Source organism: Talpa europaea, assembly GCF_964194135.1.
Source record: "Talpa europaea genome assembly, chromosome: 1".
Lineage (NCBI taxonomy): Eukaryota > Metazoa > Chordata > Mammalia > Eulipotyphla > Talpidae > Talpa > Talpa europaea.
In genome coordinates this window covers 138,731,228-138,744,879 of record NC_140073.1, presented here as the reverse complement: position 1 = coordinate 138,744,879, position 13,652 = coordinate 138,731,228, and the positions used below count along the sequence as shown (strand labels likewise).

Sequence of the window (13,652 nt, the reverse complement as noted above, 5' to 3'; positions counted from 1 at the left end):
GATAAAATATATTAAAATTTGATTTCTTATTTTTATATTTAAGAAATACATATTTAAGAAATATATATTTTTAAATGACATATTTTAAAAAGGAGTTAAGAAGTTTACTTTGAAGTTTGAACAGTGTTGAGAAAAGAGTTACACAAGTAATTCAATTGAAGAAAATTCTTGATAAAATATAAATATGTATAAATTTTTACAGGAACACAAGTGAGGGAAAAACTAAATATGTCTTTGGGATGGATGTTGGGTCACCCCAGGAAGGCCATAGAGAAGTGATGTTTGAGCTATGCTTTGAAGAAGAATCTTGAATGAGGAAACATGTAAAGATATTCAAATGTGAAAGTTCATATTGTGTTTGAGGTAAACTGTAACGTGTTCATATCTGTGTTTAGTCATTTAACTATTATGGAAATTTGAAGGGAAGTTGAAAGGCAGAGGAAGGCAAGTACTCTCAGGCTAAAAACTAAAGCATTGTGATAAATACTGCAACAAAGAGAAAAACTGAGCTAGGAGAACTGAAGATAGGAGTATAGGATCAGGAAAGTTCTTATGAACAAATTGACAAGCATATAGCTCTGAGTTAGCCTTTCAAAGAAAATGATAATTATTTTTTAGACCTCCCTTTCGCTTCCATCATTCAGGCTTTCTCCTGACAATAGGTCAGTATGAGTTTATCATTCCAAATTGTCATATTCATCCTTCTTTAGACAAATTTCCAGCCTATTTGTGTATTGAGTCATCTCTTGGTAGATAACTTGGGGACCGACATTTGGGTTTAACAAGAGCTCAACAATGCTACATAAGAATTAATTTGAAATTTAAAAACTATTAATTTTTTTACCATAGTGCATATTCAGCACTTAATTAGCTTAGAAAAAAATATCATTGAGCCCTCCAAACTTCTATTAGGCCCCAATGAGCCGTTCTGGAACTTCGTCTAAAGAAGGATATGGAAACGTGGACAGTTCAGAGGACTACCACAAGGATGATTAAGCTTGGAAAATCAGACCTGAGAGAAAAAGAAGTATCATTTGGCTTGAAGACTCAAAGTCTAAAAGACAATTTAATATGTAATGATCTCCAAGTAAGTATGTAAAGGGCATATGCAGCTATTTCCTTTCTCCACTAAGGACAGAAATGGAAAATGCATTTAATCTACAGCGTGAGTAATGTGGAGTCTATAGAGGATGTCAAGAATGCAGGGAAGGGGCCTCCCCGGTGGCGCAGCGGTTGAGCGCTGGGTTGCGAAACTGCGCGCGGCCTCTGCGGCGCCGGTTCGACCCCCGGCTGCTCCCCGGCCACCAGAGGAGGGTCCCACATGGCGTGCAGACCTCTCCTGCCGCCCGCTGCTCCCCTCAGCAGTGTACTTCGGTCCTTCTGCCTGCTCTGCTCCCCGCTCTGGCTCTGGTGAATTCTCTCACCCTCCCGCGCTTCTGACTGTACCCAGTGCTTGTATAAACAAAAACAAACAAACAAACCAGCAAACAAATAAATAAAGCATGCCCCTATTTAAAAAAAAAAAAAATCGTTTAAAAAAAAAAAAAAAAAAAAAAAAGAATGCAGGGAAGATAAATTCTGTAGCAGGTTGCTGAAGCAAGTTAAGCTAAGAAAGACATTTTTTAAAATCAAATGCTTAGGTATATTCCTAACCATCAGTCAAAATCTCTTTCAGAGTAATGGAGACTCTGAAATGTCTAATTAGAAGAATAAAATAGTTGACCACCCCTCTGAACAAGGCTGACTGAAAAACAATCCCATCTTCTTTCCATTCCTCATGTGCCTCCTGTGGTACAGAATTATGCTCGTGAATAACCAGTTTATTAAATGTTTAGTTTATAGGTTTGTCAGGTTTATTTTTTCATCCCTCTGTCCCTAGAAAGTTTATAAAAATACACATTAAACTTAGTTCTCAAAATTATTTGATAACTGAAAAAGAATAAAAACAGGTTTCCAATAAACACGTTTTAATTCTGTAATGACAGCACTGTCCAGTTATATATGTAAAATAACTACAGAGAACTAAATTGTGAATTAGTATGTCTAGAGATTAGAGAGGGCGGCAAGTCAAAATAAGAGAATTCTTAGTTAAGCTGAATCAGGTGTGTGTGGAAGGTCAGTGCATGAGATCAAGAAGACTGAACTAGATTCTTTGATTAGTAAGACTTGAAATTTAAAAAGATAGAAATATGATGTATTTTAGATTATGGTATCTCAACAACTGGTAAGACTGAGCTCAAACTATAACCCAAAATTTGTTCCCATTAAGTGACTGCTTGCTTTCATTTCCTTCCCTCTTTTCTCTTCTTCCCTTCCTCCCTCTCTCTCTCTTTTTTACCCTGTTTATGGACCACATATTGATTATCTCAGGTAGAGAAAGAGGTGGTTTTCAGTGCCACGTGGCAGGGAAATAGCACTTAAGTGTCACGTTCTGCTGCTCCATGACACTGACAAAGGAGACAGTCATAAAGCCAGTTGGAATTCCCATATCTCATCTTATGATTTATTCTATTGGTCACATTTTCCATACTGTTCATGTTTCCCTATTAATAGACACTGTTACATTTAAAGACTGATATCACATTTTCTTTTAAAATATAAAGAAATAAATCTATATGATTTGAAAGTTACTCCAGAAGTCCTCAGGACTGTGAGGTATGGAGCTGGAACTCAGCCACAGAAATTCTGACTCCAAATTTCACACTCTTTTCATTTCACACCCCCTCCCCTGCCCTGGCAACAATATCTGTAATGTAATAAGCATGAGATGCTTTCTGGGAATATGTCAGCTGTATGTAAAACAGGATGGTATTATCCTATTTAAATGTGACAGAAATCCAGAATAATCTTGAGAGGGATATATTTGAAATGAAGCAATTCTCCACTTTTTATATTCTTGTCTGTTGGCACTTGGTCTTCTTGATTACATTCTTGTTTTGTTTTTGTTTTTGTTTTCAAATAATTTTATCTATTATGCCTCACTTTTACTACTCCTGATAAGAGAATAAAAGTAAGGGGAATCATAGACTGTTGGAGGAAACCAAAATACAAGCGGAAGAGAAGAAACAGGGGAAGGGAAATGATTTCAAAACTTTTAAAAATACATTTTTGTAAAAGCTAAAGCAGCTGTTAATGTCAGATTAATAGAGGTTGTGTTGCCATAAAAGCCTCCATATTGCAGCAGCTTACAGAAAAAGGTTTGAATTCTTTTTACATAAAGAGCACTGCAAGTTCTAAGGCAGATTTGTCCTTCTGCTGATCCTGGATTTCAGGATGGTTTGAATTTATGGCACCTCCACTTCTGTGGGGGATCCCCACATCATGGCAGCAGGGAGCGAGAAGGCTGGAGAGGTTAGCCCTGGCAGTCTCATACATTTCTTCTTTCTAATTTCATTGTTCAAAGACAGACCTCACCTCTAGGGGAAAGGGAATTACAGACTTCTATGCAGCTAGAAATAGAAGAGAGTTGGATACCGGTGAATAGCTGTCTGTCTCTTGCAGTAACTACCATATAAAAACACCAATTGTCACTGTGAAAAAATATGCAGTGTTTCTGTCAGGATTTAGTCTTTTAGTAATCTGTCTAAGTTATTGAGTTCTAAGGTAGCTTACAATCAGAGATAAAGAAGAATATTGCCTTTACCTGTGCTTTCTATTATTGCACTTATTAGTTCACTCACTTGACCAAGTTCTTAAAAGCTTCAGGAATGTAATTATAGAGGAGTGAGCATTAGACACACATTTATTTCTTTAAATCTCTTTATTATGGAAATGAAATCGAGAATCAGTACATTGCATTGCTTTTGGGATTTGTCAAGGAATTCTTTTATCATGTCAGCTTAGGACATTAGGTCCCTATCAAGATAATGCAGTCAGACAGAGATGCTTTAAACCCGCTCCGTGAGTTGATCGCAGCACTGTGAAGCTGTCCACAGCCTCTGCAGCACCGGTTCGATGTTTCGATTCCGGGCCGGCCAGGGAGAGTCCCACATGGCGCGGCAGACCTCTTCTGTCTTGCATGCTGCTCCCCTCAGCAATATATTTCAGTCCTTCTGCTTGTTCTGCTCCCTTCTCTGTCTCTGGTGAATTCTCTCACCCTCTCACGCCTCTGGCCTATACCCTAGTGCTTGCAAAGATAAATAAATCTTAAAAAAAAAAGGAAGCACAAAAATAATTTGGCTTATTAAAGTACACTTATAGAGGAAATATTAATTTTAGTTTCATGATTTTTATATCTTCTGATTTTATTTGGACATTATTTTATATTTCAAGAATTTTATAGAAAAATGACTGCTAATTCCTAATTCTGACTCTAACTGCCTAATTTACTCATAGTAAATTTTATTCTTGTTCTGCAAGAAGCCATCAGCATGTCTCTTGTCTTGTACAATAAGTCATGCCACTGAGCATACTTTCACAGCAAATGATTTTGTATAATAGACAGCATTACGTGCCTAAGTACCCATGAGCAGGTGTTAAAATTGGAAGCATGTAAAGTATTCTTTTTTGGTAGGAAATGAGAAGTTGCCAATAGCAAACTCTTCAGACTGAATAGGGATTAGGTTTCATAGGATAATTTTTTTAGGCTCTAAGTTTCATATCAAAATAGTGAAAGACAGGTGCTTGATTGAATCTCACCAGTCTCAGGATTTCTAGAAACCTCTTCCTGATTACTTTTTCTACTTTACATTGCAATTCTTCATTATCAGACTCTATCTTTACATTTTAAAACATTATTTATTTCTTCATTTTTTTGATGTCATGTATCACCAACTTGCAATGTCTATCTGCTTTTGGATTATCACTGTAGAGTGATGTAATACATCTCCATGAATGGACTAATCCTTACAGACATAGACAGATTTGGGAAAGAAATTGGTCAGGGAAAGAAATTCTGGGGAAGAGTGACCAAAGAGAAGGGTCACTATGACAATATGATGTTCAGAAAAGGAAAAGTAAATTTCAAGCATGCAATGCCTTTGTTCAAAACAGATGTTGTCTGAAAATTTGGGCATCATTTATCAAGATAGCATTCTTTATAAAATGTTCTCAATTTTTTAATGTGAGGATATATTTTTTATCATTTCTTACAAGCTTATTTCCACCAACAAATAAAAATGTTAGAACTATAAGTTTTAAATTTTTACTGTTGATATTTAACTATATTTGCATATTATTATTGCTTATTAACATTCTGCATATTAGAAAATGATTGCATATTATAAATAAGTATATGAATTAAGTTTTATTAATTTTTTCATGTTCATATTTATATCACCTTCATTCCTGGATAATTTTCTACATTTTTTTATAAGTACCTACTCTATTATTATGAAATTTTTTATATTTTCTTATCAGAATGTGCCTTATGTGACTTTCAGTATTGTTCTGTGATTTAATAAAATCCTTGTAAATTGAGCTGATACAATCTTTAGCAGTATCAGAAGCTGATTTGAAATGGGTAATAAAGCCAGAAGTTAACCTTTATTTGCCTCAGCTGCCTATTTCCTGATGATTTAACTATAATAAATTTTAAAATTCATTGTTTAGACATTTACAACCAAAGGAAAGTTTACATCTCACTTTTATATGAAATCCAAGATGACCTAATTTCTATCATATCCTTCTCCTTTTTTAGTAAGAATAGTCACATATTCTTATTGTGATGAAATATCCCTCAGGAAAATGTATTGTTACCAAATATTGCTGCTCTCTAATATCAGCAGGAATAAATGGAAAAAATAATATATTGATGTCCTTCTGGAAAAGCCATTGGATCAGTTTTGCAGAATGCATAGCTACATCCCATTTGAGCTACATAAAATCCAGCTAAATCACATGACTACATTATAGAATAAATGGCACCCACTTTTCTCTATTTTGTTTTACTTACTTTTTCCCACAACAGGGCCCTGACAACTGTACAAAGTGCTCCCATTTTAAGGATGGCCCAAACTGTGTGGAAAAATGTCCAGACGGCCTACAGGGAGCTAACAGTTTCATTTTCAAGTATGCTGATCAGGATCGGGAGTGCCACCCATGCCATCCAAACTGCACCCAAGGGTAAGCATCCTAGCTGGCTACAGACTCAGGTCTACACTGCCAGTCAAAGGGGAACCATGTATCTTTATCCTTTCCCTGATGCTGTCTACTGGATGTATAATATAATGTATAACACAAAAGTTTTTTTGTCTTTACCTTTAGCAGGTTGATATTAAAGTAAATCCTTTCTGGGACAATGGTTTAAGAAATCAAATTTATAGCCTTTAAAATATTTGTTTAACATTTCCCTGTAACTATTTTATTGACACCTGTATGAAGCTAAAGTCAAGTATACTTTTTATAGAGTGTAGAAAGTCTTCCAGCTTTTACTGGAGATTGAAGATAGCAGAAGGACAAAAAGGTAGTCATATATATCTGAGATTTGTGCTTAAAAGTCTAAGATTTTCTTTTTCTGTTTCTTTGCTACAGCAGCTTAAAGTTAGGATATTTCTCTTTGATAAAGTGTGCCTTGGATCACTTTTCCAGCAAACCATAAGCAAAAATAGTGATGGTAGAAAAACATAAAAGTAGTAACATGTATATTAATACAATTTCAAGCACATTTTATGAAAGTAATTTTATTCCTCGTTAACTATAACTTGGATTTCTTTCTTTATTATAGGGCAATTCAAAGATGGGTATGCATTTTCCTGTTTTTCAAATGGATGCATTGTAAAATGAATGTCAATTAGATTGCCTTTGATATTGATAAAAGTTGAATTACAAAAACATATTGCAGAAAGAAAAGCACTGAACTATACAACAACTCATGTCACTCATCTAGCAATTTCCGACAACTATTTCTTAAAACGACAATAAAGCTATTTTAGTCAGGACTTTCCTTTTTCTTTCCTCCAGAAGGTAAATAATTTTAGAATCTAGAGCAGTTTCATGCACTCTATCTCCTGCCCATAGTGCCCACATGTATGTGCACACTGTGTACAACACACACACTTGTACAGAATCATCCTGGGTACTTTAGACAGGCAGGAAAGTGTGAGATTGCATTAAAGATTTTCTGCCAGGGAAGGGGTAGCTGTTAGGGAATATTGAAGTTAAGCAAGCAACATCATTTCCTGCCAAGAGGACATCAATTTTTAGATGCTGCTACAATTTTCTGCAGATCAAGAAATCACCTTATGTCACTTTGGCAAGTAGCAGATCCTCAGAAGGTAAAGTAATATATTGCCATTCAAATTCAAAATCAGCTTGGAAGAGCTAATGATAACTCATCCGGTGTATACCAAAACACATGGGTTGAGGATACTGAAATAGTCCCACAAACACTCTGCTTCAAGGAATCTAGAAGGGAAAAACTGCTCCCTTGCAAGCTTTTGACACACTTGGGTTAAGAGTATTTCAGGAAGATACATAGTGGTACTCCTGAAACAGGAGGCAGAGTCAGCAACGGAAAGAGAAAACTTTGCCTGCTAAAATAATCATCCATAAGAGGGTTTTATTGTTTTGCAGCTAAAATTAAACCAGTAAATTATTCAATATAATGTTGATGTCAACAGCTGTTGCCATTCAAAATGAGACCTTTTGCTGTTTTTGCAAATCTAATTACAATGAAGCCATTAGGGAAATAAAAGTGAGATCACAGATCCTCAGTGTTGATGTGTGACTGGTATGTCTTCCTCTTAGCCCTTTTAACTCATGATTATATGATATCACATATGATTATATGATAAAAGAAAACATATATAGTGGAAAGAAGAAGTAGGGACAATAAAGAGATAAGTTTACTGCAGTAACAAAATTTGGATGTCAGCTAAGTAGGAGGATGAAGGTATAACAGGGAAGGCATCTCATCAGAACATTTAGCTTTTGGGAACTCTAAGCAAATAGATGTTTTTAAAATCAATGTTGCAGAAGTGTGGTGAAACAAAATTTGAATATTGTACTCCTGGAGATCTTCCTAGGTAAATGCTTGACTTCATCCTGAAGGATGTTTGCTTTTGATTTCATTTAGCTTCTTGCCATCCTTTTTCTAATCACCTCTGTGGCATTCAGGTTCACTCACTTCATGAAAGTCCTGTGGCCCCAAATCCGGGAGAGAATTTAGGAATTCTCCAATAGTGGAATTCTTAACTTCCAAAATGTCCCTCTGTGTCTTTCTGCTGAGCAGCGCTGTGCTTTGAGATTCTTTACCAAAGAGATTAGGTTTGCTCTATACTCAGTCCCTTCTTTTCAAGTTGAACATGTAGAGGGAGGGCCTTTGCCTTATAAGGCCACAGGAGTAGTGGGGATAATGGAACAGGTGACTCCTTTAATTCCTAATATATGTAATAACCCATCGATCTCTAAGTGTGAACTCACCAGGTCAGCTCCACTTTGGAAAACAGTTTTTCTTTTACATGCCAATATGATGTGAGCTATATAATTCAAGAACCAAGTTAATGGAAATAGTCTTTCAAATCACATTTTTTAGAAGGAACGTTCTTACTTTGAATACCATTTAATGATTTTCTGAAAATAAAATTATCTATGTAATACCTTAAAAGCACTTTTACTACTCTGAAAGTACATTAAATATATTGGCTCTAATAAGTTCTTTAGAGACTTTTAAAATAGGTTGTCCTTTTAGCACCTATCAGTAGATTCTCAGTAAAATTCCTAGAGGGGAAAAAATAGCATTGTTTCTTCTTGCCTGAACTAGGACTTTCATTTTATCAACTTTTTCTCATTTCATTCATTCTTCAAGTTTGATCTGTTGTCCTCTATTGTGCATCAGATAGTGTGGAAGGTAAATTGAGAAATGAACAAGGATCAGCACTTGACCATTAGGAACTCACAAATACAGTGAGTTTTTATTGTTACAATTTATATGCTTCCATTAGAGAACTTCCTTACAGAATTTTTTAATGAATAGCAAGCTTGTAAAACTTAGGAATGATTTTCATGCTTGAAACTAGCAAGAGAGAAGTTCTAAAGAGGATTTGTATACTAAATTTAGTATGCAATTAAATAGCGGTAAGGTCAAGAATTATAGTTTCCTCACTAACATCACTTGAGTCCATGATAAATGTCAATTAAATTTTGGTTTTTAGACATGGACTGGGATATTCATTTTATACAGAATCTTTAAAAAATCTCATTAAGTGTTTTAATATCTGATTTTGATTTATTGTTTTATGTATGCTTTCTCTTTCCTATCAATCTTTTTCAGATTTTAAACTTTATGTAGTGAAAGAAGTTCAGTTGGTTAAAAAATGGGATGATTGTGAAAATTTGAGTTTAAATTTTCAGCTCCCTCTCCCCTCAAAACACACATGTAGAAATGTGTTCCTCTCTTGGATTCTGTCACTGAAGGTAACCATTAATCCCAAAATTAGAAATATGTCATTTTAAACTCATGTGATCCTTCTGCTTCTGTCACCAAATCAACCATAAATGTCTTTCTTTCTCATAGATCTTTCAAAGTATTTCTGGATCTGTCCCTTTGTCTTTACCTTAGTTTTCTAGTTTAGTCTTAGTTTAGTCCATTTCACTAGTTTAGTCCTTATCATTTCTTTCATTGACTAAAACATCTAGTGTGAAAGGGGTCTACATGGCTCCCTACTAACTACCCTTCATAAGCCAACAAGATGGATGCAAAACACCAATCTATAATTTCACCACTTCTTTAAAACCCCACAGTGGTTTTCCATCAAGTTTGTTCCTAAGCTAATTGTTTTCAAATCTTAGTTTCTTGCTAATGCTCTAGCTTCTTCTTTTCCCTCTCCCTGTTGCCTCATAAGTTGCTCTCAAAATATTCAGAATTACTTGCAATTCTTCATATACATTCTACATTTCTGGAAACTGGTGTTTTTGTTCCTGTTGCTTTTTACACCTATAGAAATCACTGCCCTCCAATCCCAATCTCTGAACTTCATTTAGCTTCCTAACTTCTCCATGAGGGTCACCATGACTTTCAGAAGCTGGGCTCTCCCTCTTAGGCTCCTGTAAGCCATTTCTTCTGGTCACGTAGTATATTTATCACATTATACGTATACTTTAATTCTTGCATTAATCACTATTAAATTGTGAATTCATTGAGAATAGGAAAAATGTCTAATTCATCTCTTCTCTCCTTCTAGTTCCTTGAATGGTAGGAACACTTAGAAAGCACGCAGTGCATTTTTTTCTGTAATTGGGTAAATTCTTTTTTCTCCCGACTTTTTAAATTAAAAAAAAAAATGATGTTTAATTGAGGTAATATTTGTATACCTCCTCTGGTTAATTTGGTAAATTCATACAACCCCCTTAAGCTGAAATTCACTTTCAAGTATTTATATCTTTGAAAGATTATTATAAAAACACAGATTACAAACTAATCATAACTTTCTGATTCTTACTCACAATTAATTTTATAGAAGATATACAAGTTATAGATAAAAGGAACCTAGATAAAATAAGCTATTCATAATAGAATAAAAATTTTAAAAAATAAGATAATTTGGAAATTTTGTTAGTAGTATTATTATTTTATAAATGGTTTGGAATATACATCATGGTACCAGTACAATACTATGTTCTCTAGCTATTTCTTACTTGTGTGTGTGTGTTTGTTTGTTTGTTTGTTTGTTTTTCAGATTTTTCTCTGTGTAATTCCCACATTTCTGCATGTTAAAAATTTCCCCATGTACTATTTTCAAAACATAAAAGAATTTTCTGTCTATTAAGAATGTTATAACAGATATTGATGAACAAGGAAATAAGATAGGAACAAGGAAATAAATAGGCATATGTATTATTTTACGTAGTTATGTTCACCAATATTTAGACCAATAAACAAATGTAATGGACAGACTGACCTTACACATGAGCATATTTTTTTACTTCTTTACTTAGTGATTTTCACTTTAACCTTTTTTTTCAGGTTTTGAAATTAGAGTTTGGGAAAAAAATTTATTCCCAGTAGAATCGGACAGTTGTATAAATTGTAGCTATGGGAGGAAAGTTGATAATGCACTGTGACTGCATGTCTTTGATGGGAGAAAAGGCAAAGAAAAACCACTCAAGTACATTGGAAGATGGCAAAAATAGTATTTTTATATTTCACAATAAAATTCTAGGAGTTAAACATTAGAATTCTGTGTACTTACATGATCCACTTACATGTTTATTTCAGTGGATTCTTTAATTACCTGGGTCTCAATTTATTCACTTTCTTAGAGAGTATTTATTTATTCATTTGTTTTTATTTGGGTTAAATATTATGGCAGTTTAAAACGTGTTTTTGTTTGCCTGTTACAGCAATGCTATTTTAGAACAGTGTCAAGATAAACTGCAGTGTGGTGAAACTAGTTAATTTGCTTTTTAAATGAATTCATGTTTAAATATAAGTATGTTTTAAAGAGAGTCACAAGCAAGGAATGGAATAAAGTGATTATGTAAAGTATCCATGAGAATCGTGCTAAAGCATGTTAACTCATTTTTTGCCAAAATCAATTTTTAATGGATATTAAGCACCAAGTTATTATATTATATTGAAAAGCTCATGTTTATTTTTTATTGATTCTGTTCTTCACTTAAACTTAGGCCTTAGAGAAGAAACTATACATGAAACAAGTTATAGTGATTGAAATACCAAATTATTTACCAAGACATACCATGAATGATCCAAATGTGTTTAAATTGTTAGAAATGAGCTACATGTGTTTGGAAGTTATCCATAAGAAACAGTAAAATTTCCTTCACTGTGGACATATTTCTTTTCATTCCACCTGGGTGGTAATTGCAGTTCATTTCTGTGTCTCTATCAAGCAATCATCTTCTCACTGGCTTTAAATTCAAGGTATTCCAAAAGTTGATTGATAATTATAATAAAGATTTTGACACCATGGGTATTGATCTTCTTGGTTCTTTTGAAAAATGACTAATTTTTCTTTTTTCTTGTATTTTTAAAATTTGAATCTCCTGCAGGTGCATAGGCTCAAGTATTGAAGACTGCATTGGCCTGATGGATAGGTACTTGGTGTGCTTGCTTCCCATGTTCTTCCTTCGAGGCTCCATGTGTGAGCACTGGTGCATGTGTGTGCATGTCACTGTGAATGGAGAATGATGTCTTCTGTTCTGTAATTGCCTGCAGGTGTAGCGGTCCCACTAGTCATGACTGCATTTACTACCCCTGGACGGGCCATTCCACTTTACCACAACATGCTAGGTAACATCTACCATGATTCCATTTTGTCACTCAAATCCTTTCCCAGTGATCATGGATGCAATGTACTAACCAGCTGTGTCAAATTGATAATATGTTGAATTAAGGAATTTTGAAGGAGGTGTGTAACACTACTTTTCAAGCCTCCTTCCTTACCTATTCTTCCTTAATTTCTTATGATTTAAAAATCATATCATGTTCATAATTCAGTTGATGACAAATATTTTTAAGAGTAAAATGATTAAAAGTTCTGTTTTCTAAGATGTTTGTTATTTAAGTTAAGCATTTTGATTTTATTTATTTTGAACTGGTTGGTAGATTCTCTAAATATCAAAATTATCATAAACTAAGGACAATATAGAAAATATTTTGTGAATTAAATATATATATATCACCCATGTTTTTATAAAAACCTATACATGAGTGTTTATAGTGACTTTTTTCATAATGACCCTAAACTGGAAACTGTTCAAATGTGGTATAGCCATATATTATAACACTACTCAGCAATAGAAAGGAGCAAACTACTAAGGTGTACTCACAACATGGATGAATCTCAAGAGCATTATGCTAAATGAAAGAAGCTAGACTTAAATTAATACTTGCTGTATGATCCCTTTGATATGGCATTCTTAAAAAAGCAGAGATATAAGGACAGAAGATCACTTAGTGTTACCAGTAGGGGAATGAGGTTGAATATAAAAGAGCATGAGGAGATTTGGGGGTGGGTGGATAATGGATCTCTGCTCAATGTCTTGATATTGGTGATAGTTACATAAATATATGTGCTTGTCAAAAATCATAGATCAGTACATTAAAAAGGATGGCTTCTTCTGCACATAAACTTCACCTTCAGAAACCTGACTTTTAGTTTTAAAAAAAGGAACTTTACCATGTTAAGTAGGAGTGTTAACTTATTTTGTAAAGCAAATGTAATTTATCTCTCTGGAAGAGAGAAAGTAGTGCTAAAAAATTAGCAAAATGAGAGTTTGGGAATGAAGTTTCACCATTTTATGATGACAGAGAACACTGTCCATTAGATCAAGAAGTAGAATAGTAAAAGAATCTCAGAAGCTCCCTGTGCCCCATTTCATGGGTAACCACTGTCCTGAATGCTAACAACTTAAGTCATTTCACCTGTCTTTGCACTCAACATAAATTTAAACATACAGTATGTATTTTTTTGCATCTGGCTTCTTTTGCTGAATATTGTATATATGAGGTCCATCTATGTCATTAATATTTTATGGCATTTTCTTTTTAAATATTACAAAATAATATTTTTAGATATTACAAAATATTTTAAATATTACAAAAATGATATTCTTAGAAATATTATAAAAACAAAAATGATATACCTTATTATCAAGTTATTTTTAAATGAAGTAAATAGAGAAATTAAATCTTAAGGCAGAAAGGATGAATGATGCTGTGGAGTTAAATGATTTATAAACAACAGTGGCAC

General features: G+C 34.0%; 1 protein-coding gene across 2 annotated transcripts in view; it reads left to right on the top strand.

The window, feature by feature from the left end:
- The window catches only part of ERBB4 (erb-b2 receptor tyrosine kinase 4), a gene marked incomplete at both ends in the record, with an annotated part of 956,569 nt that overhangs the window by 712,766 nt on the left and 230,151 nt on the right, over positions 1 to 13,652 (top strand). For both annotated transcript variants that reach the window (XM_084249633.1, XM_084249632.1), the window contains 2 exons: positions 5,909 to 6,063; positions 12,116 to 12,190. In XM_084249633.1, coding sequence (XP_084105759.1) covers positions 5,909 to 6,063; positions 12,116 to 12,190 — 230 coding nt within the window. The remainder of the gene's footprint in view (positions 1 to 5,908; positions 6,064 to 12,115; positions 12,191 to 13,652) is intronic.